General features: G+C 38.2%; 2 protein-coding genes across 2 annotated transcripts; both read right to left on the reverse strand.

The window, feature by feature from the left end:
* Positions 1-2,246: 2,246 nt before the first annotated feature.
* DEFB127 (defensin beta 127) lies at positions 2,247-4,385 on the reverse strand. Its single transcript, XM_008529305.2, has 2 exons — positions 4,175-4,385; positions 2,247-2,641 (listed from the first exon to the last, which is right to left on the reverse strand). The coding sequence occupies exons 1-2, from the start codon at positions 4,221-4,223 to the stop codon at positions 2,388-2,390; spliced, it is 303 nt and encodes a 100-aa protein (XP_008527527.1). The 5' UTR covers positions 4,224-4,385; the 3' UTR covers positions 2,247-2,387.
* Positions 4,386-17,483: 13,098 nt separating this feature from the next.
* Positions 17,484-21,440, reverse strand: DEFB126 (defensin beta 126). Its single transcript, XM_008529306.2, has 2 exons — positions 21,197-21,440; positions 17,484-17,849 (listed from the first exon to the last, which is right to left on the reverse strand). The coding sequence occupies exons 1-2, from the start codon at positions 21,252-21,254 to the stop codon at positions 17,527-17,529; spliced, it is 381 nt and encodes a 126-aa protein (XP_008527528.2). The 5' UTR covers positions 21,255-21,440; the 3' UTR covers positions 17,484-17,526.
* Positions 21,441-21,843: the final 403 nt, after the last annotated feature.

Genomic DNA, 21,843 nt, shown 5'->3' on the forward strand with positions numbered 1-21,843 from the left:
TTGAAAATCTTAACAAAATGGGAAAAATAGTAAAAGCAGAAATACAAAAGTGGACTAAAGGAAATAGAGAATTGGAATTGTCCTTAACTCATAATTTATACACTTCCTGTAAAGAGAGGTTGAATCTCAGTTGATTCTGCCAAACATTTAATAAATAACATGAGACGCTCTTAAATAAGCAGGAAAAGAGAGAATATTGCCAAATTGATTTTGTGTTGAGTTTTTAAAATTCAAATAAACTTTAAACTTTAGAATAGTTTTAGATTTATAGAAAAGTTACAAAGGATACAGAGAGCTCCTGTATGCTCCTCACTCAGTTTCCCCTTTTGTCAACATCTCATATTAGCACAATGCATTTGGCACAGCTGAGTACATTGCTGTTGACTGAGCTCGGCTCTTATCCTAACTTCAGCAGTTTTTCCTTAATTTCGTGTTCCAGGAGCCCATCCATGTTATCACATTACCTTTAGTTGGCATATCTTCCTCTGGTCTGTGACACTTTCTAAGAAGTTTCTGGTTTTTGATGAATTTGACAGTTTTGAGAAGTACTGCTCAGATATTTTGCAGAATGCCGCTCAATTTGGTGTTTCTGATATTTTTCGCATTGTTAGTCTGGGGTTATCGGGTTTTGGGAGGAAGACAGTAGAGGAGAAGTGCCAATCTCATCATGTCATATCACATGTTCACGCTATCAACATGATTTCTCCATAAATTGAGAAACATGATTTTATCAAGCTTATCCAGTATAAAGTTACCTTTTTGCTCCTTTCCATACTCTACTCTTTGGAAGCAAGTCACTAAGCACAGCCCACATTCAAGAGAGGGAGTGAAGCTCCGCCTCCTTCAGGCAGGAGCATCTACATAATTACTGGGAATTCTTCTGTACGGAAAATCTGTCTCTTCTAATCAATTCCTTCATTCATTTCAGTATGGACTCATGAACATTAATTTCTAGGTTGTATTTTAATCCAATATTATGTTACTTATTTTATTGTTCAAGTTGTCCCAACTTTGGTCATTCAAAGCTCTTTCAGAGTGACTTCTGTGTCCCCTTAACATGCCCCATTCTTCTAATTTTTAAAGCATTTCCCTATTTTCTAGCACTACAATATGCTTTAAGCTCATCTTGTATATTCCTTGCCCCAGCCTTAGAATAGGAGATAAGAGGGTAATGAAGAGAACACATGTTACAAATAGGTGAATGTTACAGTAGTGAAATGATGTAAGAAGCAAAACTGCAAACTGTGAAATGTAGTTGGAAAAGAAATTTTTCATGTTAATCATATCCAAAAGATAGATCTCTAAGAATTAGGTGGAGTATATACATGGATTTTCATTATGTCGTCTTGCATATCAAGAGAGCAATAAAATCTCATACAGTACTGCAATTCAGATCAATGCCTAGGTCCCTTATGTTTCCTCCAAACTCCAAATGACCCCAATCACCAAAGGAAGGTATTGCTAGTGGTAACATAAAGCAACAACAACAAAGAAACAACTAAAAGTCTACGTTTATGTCTATCTGTGCCTTATACAGTGATCTCCACAATAGTGGAATCCTATTCGTCTCTATTTTTCCAGCTCATTCCTTCACTAAAGAAATTCACTAAAGAAATTAGGCTTCCCTATAGTTCAATTTTGGGTATTCCATTCTTTTTTTTTCTTTCTTCTTCTCTCCAAAGCCCCCAGTACGTAGTTGTATATCCTAGTTGTCGGTCCCTCTGGCTCTGCTATGTGGGACGCCGCCCCAGCATGGCTTGGTGAGCAGTATTAGGTCCCCACCCAGGATCCGAACCAGCGAAGTCCTGGGCTGCTGAATCGTGGTGTGCAAACTTGACCACTTGGCTGTGGGGCCGGCCCCAGTATTTTATTCTTAGATCAAACAAAGTGCATGTATATTCTCCTGAAATGTCCTGTCTTTTCTAATTTCCTTCCATTTTTAAATTTCATTCTATTTATTCAAATCGCCTTCCCTACTAATACTCATTTGTTGAAATCCTACACATTTCATAAGGCACTACTTTAATCCTAAACTCACTCACCAATTTTCCCCAATTACTCAGCATCACCCTTTCCCGAATTACATGTCAACTTCCCTGAGTTTCTTGTTCCAGTCTTCCATGCTATAGATTTTTTAGTGCACTGTCTACATCCCTTCTTCGGGGGGAGGTTCTGAGCTGTCTTATCAATTTGTCACTTGGTATATTGAGTGTTTGCTCTTTGGTTAAAGAACAAATGAGTCAGAAAACTGGCAATGAGCTTTATTTAGAATATGCTTTAAGGTCAGTTCTGGGGATCAAGGAACCAGAAGGGAGAAGATGTGAATCACTTCACCTTAGTTTATTGGAATAGCTTGAGAAGTAAATGAACGGAAAATTATACTTGATTTATGTAGAATTTGCCTTGGGGCTTAAAAAATTGTCTACATTTATATCTTCATCTTGAGGCAAAGTTATTGCATATGTCATTGGCTTTGGACGTGTTGGCTTTGTAATTTTTTTACGTGCTTCCAGTTCCAAGATATTGAGGCAACAGTATCTCCCATTTTCACATAGCACTTGACGTATTTCAGTTATTTTGCATATTTTCCTGCAGTGTCCTCGTATATATTCACCCCAGCATTTCTTAAGTTGTTCGGTTACTGTGTACATAAAGAACAATAAGCCAAGGTCAGTGTCTGAGACTAAGAGGTAACTTTGGTCATGGGGAAGGCAGAGGATGTTGGTAGGGATTAGGTGTATGGGAGACCCGGAAGGCATAGACCCATAATATCCCACAGAAGATTCTCCAAGAGGGTAAACCTCAGTGTTTATGGCTAACTGATCACTCATATTTAGTTTCTCTTAGGTTTGGGGCTTTCATCCAACATCTGATAGATGCCACCAAGAGCATCAGATCTTATTTGAGAAAATAAAGGAGGTGAATTCTTGATTTCAGGATTGGAGCTATGCTTTATCTGGGAACCTAAGCAAATCTGCCTCCATTTGAATGCTCCCAGGGCACTACTTCCTACCACTCCCCCACCTTAAGGCCAGGGAATCATAATTTGTTACTATGTTTTTATTTCTAAGTCAAACTATGCTCTTGGGTTCGTACTCACTACCATGGTCAAGAATGACTTCCTTGCTGTCCAGTCAGGTATTTTTTCCCTTCAATAATCTTCCTCCCCTATTAATTCTCAGTATTGCACATTTGTGCTAACGCAGATCTGCCTTTGGCTTCTATGTCATCCCAATAGTCTTGGATTTAAACAAGTCCCACTATGACTCCTCATTCTCTCTCCACCTGCAGAGGCAAGAATTCTTCCAATGTTCAGTCCTAGACTTTTGCTCGCCTTGATATATATTCTTTCCTTTAGTGATCTGAAAATACTTTCAATGATCTAAGAGTTAGGATGTTCAAATTTTGGCTTCTGGGCTTGCACTACCCTCTGGGATAGACTTCAGAGGATGAAGACTAAGAACAAAGATGCTGCCTCTAACCCCAGTTTCTAGAACTCCTTTGACGCTTAGGAGTTTAGGGGGCCAGGGATAGACTATTATTATTTTTATAATAAGGGACAAATATAAGAGATCTGGTTTCAAAAGGGGAAAGAAAACTAATTTTTAAGTTCTTGGTATGTGCCAAGCCCTATGCCAGCTGTTTCACAAATGTTCTATCATTTAGTAAATCTCCCGTGAGCCAGGTGTCATTATCTCCACAAATGAGGACATTGAGGCTCAGAGAGTCTTAGCTATTTATCCAAAGTTGATAAACTAATAGACATTGGAGACATATTTCTCAACCTGACTTTAAAGTTTGTGCTTCTTCCACACTGAAGTATAAGAGACTAAAATATATATATCAGAGTGGAAGAGAATATGGCTGGGTCCCAGAGGAAAAACTGTATCCAAATAAATAAGGGCATCCCTAGATATTGATCTTATTCCACCCTATAAGGAAACCTTCCCAGAGGAAGTTAGGACCTCTTTTCACCCCTGCGAGGGCTCCTTTGTAAGAACAGGGACATGGTAAAAGGCCTCAGCAAGAGGGAATTTCCGATTACACTGGCTAGACTTCTGCTATCCTTAGGGGCCCTATCTCCTCCTACTCTGAATAAGAAATTCCCTTGGGTTCTTGGAAATAATCCATCCCACTGTCGATTTGGGTGAGCCTCTGGAAGGCTCGGGATTACCTGTGGACTTGTGGAATAGCAGAATTGCAAGCATCAAGAGGAGCCGCATGGCCAGGCTTCCCAAAGGAGGTGGCAGCTAAAGCTCTTGGTTCAGTGAATTGCACACCATGTCACCTTCCTCAGAGACTTGGATTCTTATGCACTGAAGCAGAACAGAGGGTATGCTACGAAGTGTGCCTCCAAACTTCTGAACTGTGGACTCCGCATCATGTGGGCAGGCACAGGAAATTTGAGGTTACCCACTTTGCCCCCACACGGAAGTCAGAGACACAGCATGTTCCATCCCAAAAACCTGATGCCATTTTGTAGGCTGTAGATTGCTGGTGAGAGGAATCTGGGCTTTCTCTACTTTGGCTGTCTGCCCGGCTAGACCAAGGTAGCCATGTACTCACTTCTAAGAATGAATATAAATGATGAAAATTATTTATTTACTGCATTCAGCTAAGTCTAGGATCTTTCAACGTTGTGTCTATCACTTCAGTCGGTCCAAATGGTAGCTGAGTTTCATCCCCACATCCTAGGTAAATTTACTTGCTCACAGATAAGCAATGTACAACGATGGAAGAATAGCAGAATGACTATAAAAAAAGTTTCTTAGAGACAGTAAAATGGGGAGAAAAGACAGAGATGACGTAGCATAAGACATTATCCTAGAAGACTATAATAGTGAGAGTTTCTTTCCTCTTAGTGTAGAGAACCCTTTAGTCAATTTATATTCCCTTTCTTTCTTTCTTTCTTTTTTTTTTGGTGAGGAAAATTCGCTTTGAGCTATCTGCCGCTAATCTTCTTTTTTTGCTTGAGGAAGATTAGCACTGAGCTAACATCTCTGCCAATTTTCCTCTATTTTGTATGTGGGTCACTGTCACAGCATGGCTTGACAAACAGTGTAGGTCTGCACCCAGGATCCGGGCCTGTGAACCCAGGCCGCCGAAGTGGAGCATGTCAGACTTAACCACTACACCACAGGGCCGGCCCCGTCAATTTGTATTCTCTCTGTTCTGCTCTCTGGGAAGATTTCCCTTCCCAACTGAGCTCATTGGTCGTATCTTGGAGGAGGTTGGGGGAGAATTCTTCTGGGGGCTGTGCTACTTTAGCAACTTATTTCCTATCAGCGCAGGTTTAGGAAACTATAGGAATGATTTTTATTACTCAGGCTTTGATTTCTATGGCATTATAACTCTTTTGAAAGACTAACAGACTTTCCTTTGAATTTCTTTCAGATATTTTCATCTCGAAGACCAATCCAGAATCATGGCAATTCATTTTAGATCCCAACCAGGACACAGGTATCTATAGAATAAGCTTTTGGGGATGATACCATCTCTATAGTCCTTAGCTTAACAACCTCTCACTCAGGCTCTGGCTGTAAGCAATTCAACACAATAGCCTCTGGACAGTGTAGACGAACTAATGGAGACATCAGGGTGGGGCTGATAAGTTGATGTTTGAGTTTTGAAGATGAAGAGTTTACATTAACAAAATGCATTGTTTGTGCAACAGAGAGAACATTATGTATCTGACTTGCACTGTCTTCTTCACCTACCCCTTGAGTAGAAAACTCACATTCTTCTGTCCCGCAGATACCATTAAGACTACATCTTAGAAAAAATGGCATCTCTCTACTTTCGCTTCAGTGAGGTGTGTGTGTACTCGCACGTACACATGCGTGTGTGTATGTGTATGTCATTTCTGTCCCCTGCTACCAGAGAGGTCCCCTAGATTGAGCCCATAGAGAACAGCATCTTCTTTTCCCCCCAAGTCCTCTTAGGGCTAAACACGAGGTGTTCCCATGAGCAAGATGGAATGAATAAAGAGCCTGATGTTTCTTAGTGAGGAAAAAATCACTAATCAGCCCTCATTAAGTCTAAGGACCTCAAAGTCCCCTGGGATTTTTAAAAGTACAAGTTGTTTTAATGTACTACTTATAAAAGGACATAAGTGCGATAAATTTCTGGATAACTCACCCACCAAGTTTTATTGAGTTGAGGAGTTAGGAGAGCAAATTATTTGTTTATTTAAATGGGTCAGCCAGGGAAGTTGTGTTTGTTTGAAAGATTTTTGCTTTCTTTTTCTTTTTATGTTGATTAAAAACAGTATTTTAAAAAATAGTTTTATTGTGTAACATGCACATTATTAACAAGAATCAGGAAGTACAAAAACAAAGAGAGGAAAGGATATAACCAGCAGCATTCCTATCAAAAGAAAACATCTAGAAACATGTTGTATACCATTCTAAACTTTTCCTTTAACAGAATGAAAATAGCTTTATTGTTCAACCCAAATATCTGCTTATGGGATTTTCCTGATTAACAGGAAGGATGTAGTAAAACTGTCTGAAACTTCCACAAATCGCATGGTTTTTGAAAGTCCTTCTAACCTCTGCTGGTTCCGGAGATGTTTACATTCAGAAGGATACCCTGGCCTTCAGAATTCTGTCTTCATATGCTAACTCTGACTTGCACCAAATCCACTCTCCCTGATGTAAAACTCTTCCTTAACTGTCAATAAAAATAAAATCACAACTTCTTGGCATTTTGGAATTTACCAAAATTTATACAAGAGTTTGGGAAGGAGGGTTACTGAGGAGGCAATTACTTGGCAGCAACACAAGTAACTTTCAAAAGGACTGGAAGACATCATTGATCTTAAATGAAATTTCTTCATCCCACTCATGATGGGTTCTCTTGGCTTTACCTAATCTGAGCTTCTCATTAGCGCACTGGATTTTTAAGCTATTTTCCCTTTTCCCTCTCTTCTACTCAAACATTCTTTTCAAGATTGCCCCCAAGCTCTTTTGTATATTGTGGAATAGTTTTTAGTGTCTACTGGCTGTATGAATACTTCCTTGGAGTTAATTCCTACAAGCTGATTTGGTGGATGAATGGAAAAGTACATTCCTAAGACTTTTGGCAAATATTGTCAATTTGGTTTTCAGAATGGTTGTACAAATTTCACAATCTATCTATAGTTGGGAGGGTGTTTTTTCTTAGCCTCCTTACCAACACTCAACGTTATTATTTCTTTTTCTTTTTCCTGTTTCTTTTAGACTTTTTCAGGGCAGATTTTAATGGCTAAATTTGTTCAGATAAGTCAGAGTGGAGAACTCCTGCCAAAGGGTGTCAGTGTGTCTCAACTTCATTAATTCTCCATGACACCATCTTATGTATGCTCAAGCCAATTCTGAGGCAGCAACTAGACTAGGACTAGAATGAGTGCTTTCACACTTCCATTCAAGTTCTAGCCAGAGCAATTAGGCAAGAAAAAGAAATAAAAGGCATCCAAATTGGAAAGGAAGAAGTAAGACTATCTGTTCACAGATGACATAATTTTATATGTGGAAAACCCTAAATAATTCACAAAATACTGTTAGAGATAATAAATGAATTCAGCCTAGTTGCAGATACAAAATATATGCATAAAAATCATTTGCATTTCTGTACACTTGCAATGAATTATTTGCAAAGGAAATTAAGAAAATAAATCCATTTACAATAGTATATAAAAATATTTAGTAACAAATTTAACAAAGTAGGTGTAGGTCTTGTATCCTGAAAACTCCAAAACATTGCTGAAGAATAACTAAAGAAGTACAAAGACATTTGTGTTCATGAATTAGAAAGCAGTATTGTTAAGATGTCACTATTACCCAAAGAAATCTACAGATTTATTGCAAATTCTATCCAAATCCCAATGGAGTTTTTTCCCCCCAGAAATGTGAAAACTCATGCTAAAATTCTTAGGAAATGTTAAGGGATCCTGAAGAAGGAAAACAATCTCAAAGAACGAAGTTGGAAGACTCATATTTCTCAGTTTCAAAACTTATTGCAAAGCCACAGTAATCAAAACCATGTGGTCCTGGCTTAAGGATAGACATATAGACTAATGGAAAAGAATTAAGAGTCCAGAAACAAAATGTCTCATCTATGGTCCACTTATTTTTGACAAGAGTGCCAAGACCATTCAACGGGGAAAGAGTGGTCTCTTCAACAAATGGTGCTGGAAGAACTGGATATCCACATACAAAAGAATGAAGCTGGACCCTTATCTTGTACCGTTTACAAATATTAGCGCAAAAGTCACCAAAAACCTAATGTAACAGGTGAACCTATAAACCTCTTAGCAGAAAATTTTATGACCTTGAATTTGGCAATGGTTTTTCAAATATACATCAAAAGTATAGGCAACAAAAGAAAAAGATAAATTTGACTTCATCAAAAGTAAAAACTTCTATGTGTCAAAGAGCACTATCAAGAAAATGAACAAACACCTCTGGAATGGGAGAAAATATTTGCCAGTCACACACCTGATAAGAGTTTATCAAGAATATATAAAGAACTACAACTCAACAACAAAAAGACAAACAACCCAATTTAAAAATGGACAAATGACTTGAAGGAAGTAATGTCTTGAAAGAAATGTCTCCAAAGAGGATATACGAATGGCCAATAAGCACACAAAAGCATCCTCAACATTTTTAGTTAGGAGGGAAATACAAATCAAAACCAAAATGAGGTACCACTTCATATCTACTAGTATAGTTCGAATTTTAAGAAAGGAAAATAACAAGCATTGGTGATGATGTGGGGAAATTGGAACCTTTGCACTTTGTTGATTGGAATGTAAAATTGTGCAGTCTCTGTGGAAAACAGTGTGGTGCTTCCTCAAAAAGTTAAACATGGAATTTCTATCTGACTCAGTGGTTCCCCTCCTGGGTATGCACCTACAAAAATTGAAAATAGGGATGCAAACAGATACTTGTACGTGAATGTGCATAGCAGCAGCAATCACAATAGTCAGAGGTGGGAATAACTCAAATGTCCATCAACAGAAGAAGGAATAAATTAAATGTGATGTTTACGTACAATGGACTATTATTCAGCCAGAAAAAGAAATGAAGTTTTGATTACATGCTCCAACATGGATAAATCTTGAAAATACTCTGCTAATCAAAATAAACCAGACACAAAAGGACAAATGTTGTATGATTTCACTGATATGAAATGTCTAGAATAGGCAAATTCAGGGAGACAGAATGTATATTAGAGGTTTCCAAGGCCTGAGAGGAGCAGAAAATGAGAAGTTATTGCTTAATGGTTATAGAGTTTCTATTTGGGATGGTGAAAGGGCTTTGGAACAGATAGTAGTGATGGTTGCACATTGTGAATATATTAATGCCACTGAACTGTACACTTAAAAATAGTTAAAATGGAGGCCAGCCCCCGTGGCCTAGTGGTTGAGTTCGGTGTGCTCCACTTTGGCGCCTGGACTCGGTTCCCAGTCACAAACCTACACCACTCATCTGTCAATGGCCATGCTGTCACGATGGCCCACATACAAAAAGAGGAAGATTGGCAACAGATGTTAGCTCAGGGTGAATCTTCCTCAGCAAAAAGAGGAAGATTGGCAACAGATGTTAGCTCAGAGCAACTCTTCCTCAGCCAAAAAAAAAGTTTAAAATGGCATTTTTATGTTATACATATTTTACCACAATTAAAAGAGAAGATGCAAAAGCATATATATTTTTTTACTTGTACGTTGTCTTCAAGAAAATTATTTTAATCTTTTAATTTTCTTAACATATTTAACATTCCTTTATCTTTTTTATTTTATTTATTCTATTATTATTTAAATGTGTATGTATGCATGTGTGCATGTGTCTGTGTGTTTGTGAAAGTCCTGAGAATCTTGGGTAAGTCTAAGGTATCTGACTTTCATTGAGTCAAAAGTCTCCACTAGGGGGAAATGTTTACCTAAATTATCCTTAGACCATTGATTTCATTTTTAAAGAAATTTCAAACCTGTGAACAGCTGATAGCATACAAAAAAAAAAGAAAGTCATTTGGCTTGGATGAGGACTATCTCCATCATTCAGGTCATACAGTAGTTTTTCATAGGAATATCTTTTATACCAAAAGAAATTGACATGGAAGAAATCTTTCTTGGAGGCAAATGTGAATTTAAGAGGCGTTACCTCTGAAGCTCCAAGGATCCCCCCCTTCACTCTGCCGCCAGCCTCTACAGGTGCAGGCCCTGGTCAAGGAGTCACTTTTGTTATTTCTAGTCTTCCTGTGGACGTGGACTTCCTCTACATGTGACTTGTTGTGGAGTCACCCACAAGTGTCAAATAAGGACAATCAGTTAAGTCTGAGCAGTCAGGAGAAATATCTTAGGCTTTGTATTGTTTACGTTTTATTTCTGAAGCTTGGTGGTAAGTTAATAATGGCAAACATAAGCATAAGTATTGGTCTTAATAGTGAGGACAAATCATTAAGAAAACAAATGTATAAATACTTAAATTAAAAAAATGTACTATATTCGTATCAGCAGGAGAAAATATGACCTAATCAATGGAAACTAAGATTTGAGAAATAAATAGGATACAACCAGAGGGTAGGAAAAATTCCTAATATACCAGTAATTATAATACATTCACATGGCTTAAAACTCACTGATCAAATGACAGAGATTCATAATTGGATTAAAAAAAGATTCTAACAATATTAGAACAAAAGACACAGGTATAGCTGACTTTTATTAGTGGAAATATAGTAGAATAGATACATTGAGCAATGCATCTATTGAAAACAACGCAAAAAGATGGATAAATTTAGACAGGAAATTATTACCATATTGCCTAGCTGTCAAAAACAGAAGGAATCTGCAAAGGCCAAAAATTAGGGAAGAGTGGAAACCCTGGAAGGTAAATGAGCATCATTTTGATGGGATGTATAAAGTCAAGATCCCGTCCTAAATGAAGCGTATAATTGACATCTTATAAACCTGGCATCAGGTCTTACGTTTAAGTCTTTGATCCATTTCAAGTTAATTGAGTGGTGTCAGATAGGGGTCCAATTTCACTTTTCTGCATGTGTTTATGCAGTTTTTCCTACACCGTGTTGAAGAGACTATCTTTTCTTGATTGGGTGTCCTTGACTCCCATGTTGAATATTAGCTAACCATATAAGTAAGTGAAGGTTTAATTCTGGGCTGTCTATTCTGTCCCATTCTTCCAGTCCATATGCAGACAATGGATATATTTCCATTTGTTTGTGTCTTCTTTGCTTGCTTTCAACATGGTCTTGTAGTTTTCATTGTACAGATCTTTCAGTTCCTTGGTTAAATTTATTTCCAGATATTTTATCATTTTTGATGCTACTGTCAATGAGATAGTTTTCTTTATTTCTTTTCAGATGATTTGTTGTTAGTGTACTAGAAATGCAACGGATTTCTGTATGTTCATTTTGTGTCTTGCAACTTTGCTGAATCCATTGACTAGGTCCAACAGTTTTTTGGTTGAGTCTTTGCGTTTTTTAATATATAAAATCATATCATCTACAAATAATGACAATTTTACTTTTTCCTTTCTGATTTGGACCCCTTTTATTTCTTTGTGTTTCCTAATTGCTGTAGCTAGGACTTCTAGTTCTGAGTTGAATAAGAGGGTGAGAGTAGGCATCCTTGTCTTGTTTCTGATCTTAGAGGAAAAACGTTCAACTTTTTGCTGTTTAGTAAGATGTTAGCTGTGGGTTTGTTGTATATGGCCTTTATTATGTTGAAGTTTGTTCATTCTATACTCAATTTTTTGAGGGTTTTTATCATGAAACAATGCTCTATTCTGTCAAATACTTTTTCTGCAGCTATTGAGATGATTGTATAATTTTTATCTTTTATTCTATTAATATTAATATGTATCACATTTATTGATTTGCATATGTTGAACCATCCTTGCCTCCGAGGGATAAATCCCTCTTGGTTTTGGTGTATAATTGCTTCAATGTCTTGTTGAACTCAGTTTTCTAATATTTTGTTGAGAACTTTTGCATCTATACCCATCAGGGAGATTGGTCTATAGTTTTCTTTTCTTATAGTGTCCTTATCTGGCTTCAGTATCAGGGTAATATGCTGGCCTTGTAGAATGAGTTTGGAAGTGTCCTTTTCTTCAATTTTTGGGAAGAGTTTGACAAGGCTTGGCATTAATTCTCCTTTAAGTAGAATGAGTTTGGAAGTGTCCTTTTCTTCAATTTTTGGGAAGAGTTTGACAAGGATTGGCATTAATTCTCCTTTAAGTAGAATGAGTTTGGAAGTGTCCTTTTCTTCAATTTTTGGGAAGAGTTTGACAAGGATTGGCATTAATTCTTCTTTAAGTGTTTGGTAGAATTTGCCAGTGTAGCTGTCTGGTCCTGGTTTTTCTCTGTTGGGAGGTTTCTGATTACTGATTCAATCTCCTTACTCGTTATTGGTCTGTTCAGATTTTCTATTTCTTCGTGATTCAAAAAAGATACTTGGTGTAAATTCAGTCTTCTTAAATTTGCTAAGACTTGTTTTCTGTCTTATTTTATAGTCTCTCTTGGAGAATATTCTCTGTAGGCTTGAGAAGAATGTGTATTCTGCGTCTGTTGGATGGAACGTTCTAAAAATGTCTGTTAGGTCCATTTGGTCTAATATATGGTTCAAGTCCAACTTTTCTGTGTTGATTTTCTGTCCAGGTAATCCATCAATCGCCAAAAGTGGGGAATTGAAGTCTCCTGCTGTTACTGTTGTGTTTGTCTATTTCTCCCTTCAGATCTGTTAGTCTTTGCTTAATATATTTCGGTGCTCTGATGTTGAGTGTGTATATATTAGATCGTTTTATCTTCTTGATGAGTTGACCTTTTTATCATTATATAATGACTTTGTCTTTTGTTGCTGTCTTTGGTTTACAGCCTATTTTGTGTGCTATAAGTATATAGCCACTCCCACTCTTTTGGTTTCCACTGGTGTGGAACATCTTCCATCTCTTCACTTTGAGCCTATGCGTGTCCTTAAGGCTCCTGTGAGTCTCTTACAGGCAGCATATAGTTGTATCTTGTTTACCCATCTAACCACTCTGTGTCTTTGATTAGTGAATTCAATCCATTTACACTTACAGTGATTATTCATATGTAAGGACTTACTACTGCCGTCTTATTGATTGTTTTCTGGTTGTTTTATATCTCCATTGTTTCTTTTCCCCTCAGTTTGTGCCATTCTCTGTAAGTTGGGGATTTTCTGTGGTGGTGTGCCCTGTTTCCCTCTTAAAAAAAACTCTGTTGTGAATCTACCTTAGATGTTGGCTTTGTGGTTACCCAGAGGCTTACATAAAACATTTCACAGAAAGAACAGTCCATTTTAGGCTGATAGCAACTTATCTTCATTCGCTTATAAAGGTTCTGCCCTTTTACTCCTCCCTTTTATATTTTATCTCATAATTTACCTCTTTTCTACTACACGTTTGTTAACAGATTATAGTAATTAGTTATTTTTGATACTCTCCTCCTTTAACCTTTATACTATGGTTAAGTGGTTAATATTCCATCCTATTGTAGAATAAGAGTTTTAAAAATCTGACTACATATTTTTCACCTTTACCAGTGTGTTGTATGCTTTCATATGTTTTCGTGTTGCTGATGAACATCTTCTCATTTCAGCTTGAAGAATTGTCAGCATTTCTCGCAAGGCAAGATTAGTGGTGATGAACTCCCTCAGCTTTTGTCTGCCTGGGGAAGTCTCTATTTCTCCTTCATATCTGAAAGATAACTTTGCTGGGTGGAGTATTATTGGCTGGCCATTTTTATCTTTCAACATTTCATATGTCATTGTGCTGTCTCTTGGCCTGTAGAGTTTCTGCTGAGAAATCTGCTGATAGCCTAATGGAGGGTCCTTTGAAGGTTACACTTTTCTTTTCTTTTCTTTTCTTTTTTTCCGCCTCTGGCAGCTTTTAGGATTCTTTCCTTATCTTTGATTTTTGACAGTTTCATTATAATGTTATCTGCGAGAAGGTCTTTTTCCATTGAGGTAATAGGGTGATCTATTAGCTTCGTGAACTTGGATGTCCAAGTCCACATGGATAAGCTAAGCTATTATTTCTTTAAATAAAGTTTCTGCCCTCTTCTTCCTCTCTTCTCCTTCTGGAATCCAGATTATTCTGCATGGTTTGCAGAGCTCATTCTTGAGGACTATATGGCTATGCAAAATGACAAGCTAAAAAAGTAGACGTCGGCTTTGAGCATATCTTCAGGATTAGCCTGAGATGGGTTAGAGATGCTGTGGTCTTGGAAGCCGGCGGAACTGCCTTTGATATGTAATTGTTTGTGTTTGTGTAAGAGCCTCTTCCTCCATGAGTCTCAGATTTTTCTTATTTTAAATGGGAATAACTTATACCTCACTAAGCCTAACTTCTTGGAGTTTCATAGGTGCCAGAGACCATGGTGTTCTGCATGCCTTACATATTTTAATTTTTAGACTTAGACTAGGAGGCAGGTGTGTGATTATACCTTCTTACCAATGAAGAAATTGAGGTAGAGGCCACATGATGTGTAAAAATAGTAAAGGGAGAACTTAGATATCTTTTGCTCCAGGTTCCTCAGCTTTAATCTTGTTATCATAATTGTTCTGTAATGCTTTTTTAAAATGAGACTGGGCGTCCATGTGCTTGGCACATTGTGGGTTCTCATACAGCGAAGGTTCCTTTTCTCTCCCAAACCCCTAAACAGGGCAAATTTATTTGCCACACAAGTTCAAGCATGGGATGAAGAAGGAACGGATGTGAGGCAAGAACGCAGGAGGGTAAAGTTTCAGGCTGCAGCCATAAGATTATATTCGCGCCTGTAATCACAGTGATTGTAGCTCAGATGTTTTCTAGGTAGTGATGAAGGTGATCACTGAGGAGAAAGCACAGTGAGTTCTACCAGGAGCCTCTAAACCCCCTCTGGCTGTTCAAAGAGATCCTATGATCCTAATCTCCATCGCACTCTTCTGTGCACAGTAATGAGCTTTTCCCCAGGTCAAACATGGCTTATAGTCACCCATAGCCACACAGAGAAGCCATGGTCCAGTGGGCGGGGCCCTTGGGAAATGTGCCTTTCTGCTTTTCACCCAGGAATCAGCAACCTGCCACAGCTGAGTCCCTATGATGTGAGTAAATTTGAATATACTACTCTAGCAACTCTCGAAGTGCCCTGAGTGGGAGTAAATATTTCCTCTATCCTTCAAGTTCAGAAACTTAGGCTCAAAGATGCGAAATCAATTTCTGTAGACCAAGACTGAATGCATTGTGGGCCCATGAATGACCTCATATATGTCTAACTCTAAAGCTCATAATTTTTCCTACTATCCTCCTCAGCTGAAGTGACCCACCTCTGTCCACTCACCTTCCTGTGTGAGTTCAGGACTTCTATCTACAATAATTGCCATGGGTGTAAAAGAAAATGATGTCCTGCTATTGTGATGACCCACTCCTCAAATCTCCTCTTCTGGATAATGACATACATCATAGACATGTCTCTTAAAAGAAGTAGAAGTCAGTCTCCTGGAGAAGATATAGGATAAATGAAGTTGAGATTTCAGTAACATCCAAAAATCTTCTAGGACCTCAAGAACCCCCTTACCTATTCAACAACTATTGATACGGAATCTAGTTAGGGAATGATAGGAGAAAGAGAAATAGAAAAAGGTTCATTTCCTTGAATAAAATTTTAAAGTCTAGTAGGGGAGAAGACATATAGATGTGACATTATGACAAATTCTGGATAAGCCATAGTAATGGAGAACAAGAGGGAGCGGTAGTTCTGTTTTGAGTGGAGCAGTGTGGTTCTCAACGTCCTCTGGAGGAGAATAAAGACTTTTCCAAGCAGGGGTAAGTGGATAGGGAAGAGTATGTACAAAAACTCGAATCCAGAATCAATCCAGTGAGTTTAAATCAACCACGATTAAGTGTGTGTGGCAGAAGTGCAGGATGTCTTGTGGGAATGTGTATAGGAGAAAAAACTGGAAATGTCATCTAGGGTCTGAACATGAAGAACAATGAGGGCTGGACTGAAATGTTGGCTAGGATGCTGTGGACAGTGATGCTGGGGGGGATGTTTAATGATTAGATTTGTGCTTCAGAAAAATGACCGGTTATTAATGTAGAGGATGGATGGATTTGTGTGTGAGAAGAGTGCAGAGCAATCAATGGGAAGGCTACTGCAATAATCCCAGGACAGGTCTTGAGGGATGAATCTTTACAGTAGCAGTGGAGATAGAAGTCATGGCACATATTAAAGGTAGTAGGTGCACATGGACCCATTAGTAACTGGATGTGGGAGCAAGTGAAGGAAAAGGATTTTGCGATGGCACACATGGACTTTTGTTTATAGTGGATATATCCCTGCCACCAATGTTTTCTCCCACTTTGAAGTCTCTACACTAAACCTGTGGCCTCTTAAGAGGTCAGAGATAAAGTTGACCCCACAAGACATAAGATAAGCTCATATTTTAGAATCAGAAGGATAGCAGCATGACAAGGGTGAGGGGGAAGACATTCAGTCTAATCCTACCATTTCATAAGTGGGCAAATTGAAACTGACAAAGACAACCACGGCCACTAGAGGTGTCCGGAAAGGGAAGGCAACTGCATTTCCTATTTTTCCTGTCCAAGTATCAAGGAAGTGGGCATGGATGGATGACTGTGATGCTCCTGGTCATGTTCTTTCATGGGTGCAGGCAGAGCTCTTAAGGGGAAAGTCCTATGTCTTAAGATGAGTGCCTATCCCAGTATTCAGTGCACACTATAGAGATCTTGATCTTCCATCTTATCTAAGTTGGAATCTATGATTGAGGATTTCCAGGGAGAGGAGAAAATGGGATAAAATGAAGGAGTAGTGACAGAATGCTCTCAGTAGTCAATTACATCTCTTCCAATTCTAATGCTCACACATCGTTTCTTCTTTGAAGTGAGGTCATAATACCTACATTCTGAGGTTGTTATAGGAAATCTAATAAGAAAATGAGTATCTAAGCCCTCTGTAGGAATGCTTTTGTATTGGTAACCACTTCAAAAACACATAGGAAATGTCTTTAATCTGTAAGAATAGGCCTTCGATCATTTCATATTATAGACCAGTGGCCCTCAAAGTGTGGTCCCTGGTTTAGAAACATTGGCATCACCTGGAACTTGTAAGCTATGCAAATCCTCAGACCCTACCACAGCACGAGAAACTGGAGATGAGGCCCAGATATCTGTGTTTTAACAGTCCCTACAGATGTTTCTGATGCGAATGGAAGTTTGAGAAATCATTCCTTAGGCAGATTGTGAGCCTGTGGGCTGGAAACTGTCTTCAAGGATGCTGCTGTCTCTGTCCATCTGTCCTTAATGGGTGTTTTGGACTAACCTTCACTTGTGCCTGGGCTCAGTCTTATTTGCATCTCTATCCTGGAATTGCTGATGCTATGGAGAGGGGATGCCCATCCAAACGTTGTTGAGTGGAGAGACAGTGGGAAGGACGGTGTAGCGAGAAGACTGACACCAAAATAAGGCCCTTTTGCTTTAATAAACCAGGGATCCTAGGTCACTGTTAACCAGAAGTAGTTGCTACCAAAGTTGTTGCTACCGAAGTTGCTGCTACTGAAGTTGCTGCTTCTGATGCTCCTGATGCTCCTGATGCTACTGATGCTTCTGCTGTTTCTGATCCTTCTGTAACTCCTGCAACTGCTGTTGCTCTTGTAGGCTTTGCAGTTCCACCACAGATCGCAGGATGAAGCTCTTGGCCAGACAGAACACAGCACGTTTTTTCTTTGCTGCACATGCCAGTAGGAGGGTCTATCGGCACCTCTCCCTTTCTGCAGCTGCTCCTGCACTTTCCAATTTTGTTTCCACACTTTCTCACATACCAATTACCTGCATAAAGGAATTATATAGATCACTGAACCCACAAAAAGATACAAATAACAACAGTTTTTTGAACACTGGTTGTTCAAGTCCTTTACTGGCTGCTTTGTGATATTTTTTCTAATCCTGAAAATCTGCTCTGGGGATTAAATGAGATTTTATAAATATATACATACATAGAATTTTTTATATATGCGTGAGCCTCCTATTTCTGAAATCAAAAGTCTGCATATAAACACTCACCAGGTGTCTATTTCCCATTATTTTAAATGGGAAAATATGTAACACATTATTACTCATGAATGCAAAACCCCTAATCAATTTCATAAAAATGTAACTGGAACACACAAACACCTAAATAGAAGTAAAAAACTATTATTTGAAAATACAAAATGCTCAAATCACTGCTATAATGCTTTGCACTGTTACCCAAACCCATGTGGCTTTTCTTGATGCTTGGTGAGATTTGTATACCATCTTTACATGTTTCTGTGGTCCTACAAATCATACTTGAAATGTAACTCTAGGTTTGTCTTATATATTGTCTTGTGAAATATAAATATAAAATTTTCATACATATCTCTATATAGCTATCTATCTATATATAATATTGAGATATAAATATATTCAGCAAAATTTTGGGAATAAAAAACCAGAAGCTATTCTACTAGAAATATATTCAGTAAGGAGACATTCTTCAGGGTGTGCCTGCATATGTGTACCTCTTACATACACATATAAAAATTCTCTCATCACATGATATGACACATGGAAGGCCATGAAGAGATGGTGGAGCTCTTTCTTACCTTGCTCTATATTGCTTAACATTCCACTATTCAACCAACAAATATATAATGAACGCCTACTATGTCAAGAACTCTGCAAGATGATGGGAATAAAACAATGAATAGGAAGACAAGGTCGGAGAAGCTTACATTGGAGAGGTGGAGAAAAAATAAACAAGTAATGAATAAACAAAATAACTACAGATGATGATAAGTGCAACAAATGAAAAAAATAATGTATTGTAATAGAGTAAGCAAATAGAACAATCATTTTTTGAGTGCTGACTACTACCACTACCATTACCCCTTATCACCTGTTCAATCCTCCTCTGAAGAGTAAATGATATTTTACATACATAATATTTATGTACCCACGTAGATTTATAAATAGATGTATGGGCTTCTCACTCCTAAAATTGGAATTCTACATGGAGTCATTGAGGAAAGTATTCCTCAGGAAATGGCGTTCAAGCTTAGATGTAAAGGATGAAAAGGATGCAGCTTCGTGAAGATCTAGAGGGAGGGCGTACAAAGAAGGAGGAATAGCATATGCGAGAGCCATGAGCAGGAGAAGGACCTGATATTTCTGAGGAACAGAAAGATTGCTTGACTTCTGCTGTTTTCGTGATTTTTCTTACTCTGTCTCCTTTTTTTATTGTTTCGTATCTGCAAGGGCTCTCCATAATGGTCCTGGGCCTTAAACTTCCCCTCCAGCCACTCCCTCCACGATTTTCTTCTTTCTCACTATGCCAAACATCTCCGTGGAGATAATATTCAAATATTTTTCTTCAGCTGGCATAGGTAGATGAAAACCTCAGATCGAGTTTCCTTCCTTTCCATGCTGGCCTTCCTTGGGCCCTGGCGTTTCATTAATTCTTCCTTTCAAAGGGCTGCATTTCTAACGCCTCTGGAGTTTGGATTAGACTTGGATAATCTTACAGAATAATCCTAAATTTCTTGTGTTTATCTAGAAAGGGAACTGAGGAGTTTTTCCAGGGCCTTTTGCTTTAGAAAGGGGACACCATGTGAGTATGTGAGGCATGTCACCAATGTCCCAGAGACAGAGGGAGAAATCATGCAATCTAAACTCATAGAATTTCAAGGATACTGTAGATGGAAACATTGTCTGAGGCAACCATCATACCATCATTAATTTCCTCTTATCCACCATCAATTTGAACAGTTCTGCAAATTCTAGAGAAGGTAAAATACTATCTCCAGAGGCAGGCTGCAGAGTGATTCAGTACACAACTCTCTACCTGTCAGGAAATTCCACCTCAAAAAAGTTGGCTTCTCACTTTGTGCCATATGTAAAATATGGGATGGAGTGTAATGTAAAAAATAGAATTAAAAAAAAAACCTGGTAAGCATGGGAAGATAAACTTTTCTCAAGATGGAGAAGAACTTTCTAAGCTAATGGAAGAATGCAAAGGAAATACATGAAAATTTTGTGCCTCAAATAAATCAATACAATTTTTAGAAATAACCAATATATTTGGCTATATTTTCAAGAAATGTGAAATAGAAAGGCTAGAAATACCAATACACTAATAGTAACACCTGGTAATATGTTAGTTTCCTTAAAGTATACCCTTTGACCAAGCAATGAAACTCCTAAAATTTGCCTATATTATAAGAGAATCTCACAATGATATATTAATAAGGTTGCATAATGTTATTTATAATAGTAACACATTGGAAAAAATAATCCAAACGACACAGTAAGGGACTGTCCAAATTAATATTGGCACAGAAATATGATAGAATAATAAGCATCTATTGCAAATTGTATTTTCAAGGAATATTTAAAGATCTGTGAAAATTTTCCTGATACAATTTTAAGTTAAAAAACGGCAGGTTATAAATTTGTACATTAGTTGGTCGCAATTTTAAAAACTTAAGCAGTGAGGAAATGGTGGCCAATTTCTTTTTTTCTAAAGCACTTTCAGTGTTCCTCCCTTAATTTTGTAAATATAAACTATAGAATTAATTAAAAAGAAGGAAAGCTTACACAAATAGAGCTGAAATCTGACATAGGACTTCTAATAGTCTTGAATCTTTCCCCCATGTAGAGTATTTTTCTTCCCTTTTCCACCTTACAGTCTTATAGATATTTAGAAATAGCCTTCTCTGTCTTAGTTAATCACATCCAAGCACAAAAGAATGAGAGACCTTCTCTGTAAGATCAAGAAAACTGGGAGAAGTGATATTATTGATTTATTACTTCAGGAGGTAATAACTGGTGCCACACAAAGAGAAGTGAGGCAGGGCTGGACTGGGCTAGCCCGAAGTGATGGAACAGAGGGAAGTTTGGAATGTCAGGACCACCTCTGCCTTTGGAGGCAACTTTATAGGATTCTCATTACCTTCTTCCACCTCTAATCATAGGTACTGTTCTGTTGTGAGAGACTTGAGGTCTCTTATCACAGAGGTTCTCTGAAGAAGCAGGGACCCTCAGCCTGTCTCCCAGTGACAGCCCTGTCCCACTCCCATGGATGTTTGCTAATAGGGACTTCATGTGCAGGACCTTGTGCAAGGCCAATGTTTCTTCTTCCCCAAGATTCTGATTACCTGAGATCAACTGGGCCTGGAGCATGAAGAGGGCAAGGGTGAGCAATAGGGACTTCATGGCTTCGAAAGATAGTAGGTGGTGGAGTCTACGGAGTCCAGAATTCTCTTTTCAGTGTGACTCTGAACACAGGTCTTTATGGGCCTCCTAGGTTGGGTTGGGCTCAGCCAGTGGACCAGAAGGAGATAGGATACTGTGCCAAACACAACTTCAGTCCATTGGCCAGCAGCTCTAATTGAGGCATCACTATTCAAGAACCCTGTTCTAGGCATGCCTTGGGCGAAAGAGAAAGACTTGGAAGAAAGGTGAAGTCCTGCTTAAGTGTATGGTAATTTGGAGAGAAAGACACTTACAAGAAGAATTTATGCTGCTCTTCCAAGGCTGGGTACCCCTATTTTTTCATAGTCTCCTGTGTTGGTTTTATCAGACTATTTATCTTACTGCATTGTGACAGTCTTTTCAGCTGTCTCTCTCTCTAAAATACAATGTGTTTTTGAACACTGACTACATATTATTCTTTTTTGTATATTAGTTCTGGGCATAGAGAAGCACCTAAGCAATTGTTTGTTGAATGAAAAAGTTAATAATTTGTTGATAATCTGGCAGTTTAGAAAGTATTTCTTTAAAGAAATCAGTCAGTGATCAAAGA

This window comes from Equus przewalskii, chromosome 21, assembly GCF_037783145.1.
Source record: "Equus przewalskii isolate Varuska chromosome 21, EquPr2, whole genome shotgun sequence".
Taxonomy (NCBI): Eukaryota; Metazoa; Chordata; class Mammalia; order Perissodactyla; family Equidae; genus Equus; species Equus przewalskii.

Excerpts from the sequence above, each read along its gene's own strand:
- DEFB127 (XM_008529305.2), bottom strand. The coding sequence starts at position 4,223 with ATGCGGCTCCTCTTGATGCTTGCAATTCTGCTATTCCACAAGTCCACA. Across the intron at positions 2,642-4,174 it reads GCTATTCCACAAGTCCACAG|TAACCGAACAACTTAAGAAA; the intron begins GTAATCCCGAGC and ends TTATGTACACAG.
- DEFB126 (XM_008529306.2), bottom strand. The coding sequence starts at position 21,254 with ATGAAGTCCCTATTGCTCACCCTTGCCCTCTTCATGCTCCAGGCCCAG. Across the intron at positions 17,850-21,196 it reads CCAGGCCCAGTTGATCTCAG|GTAATTGGTATGTGAGAAAG; the intron begins GTAATCAGAATC and ends TCCTTTATGCAG.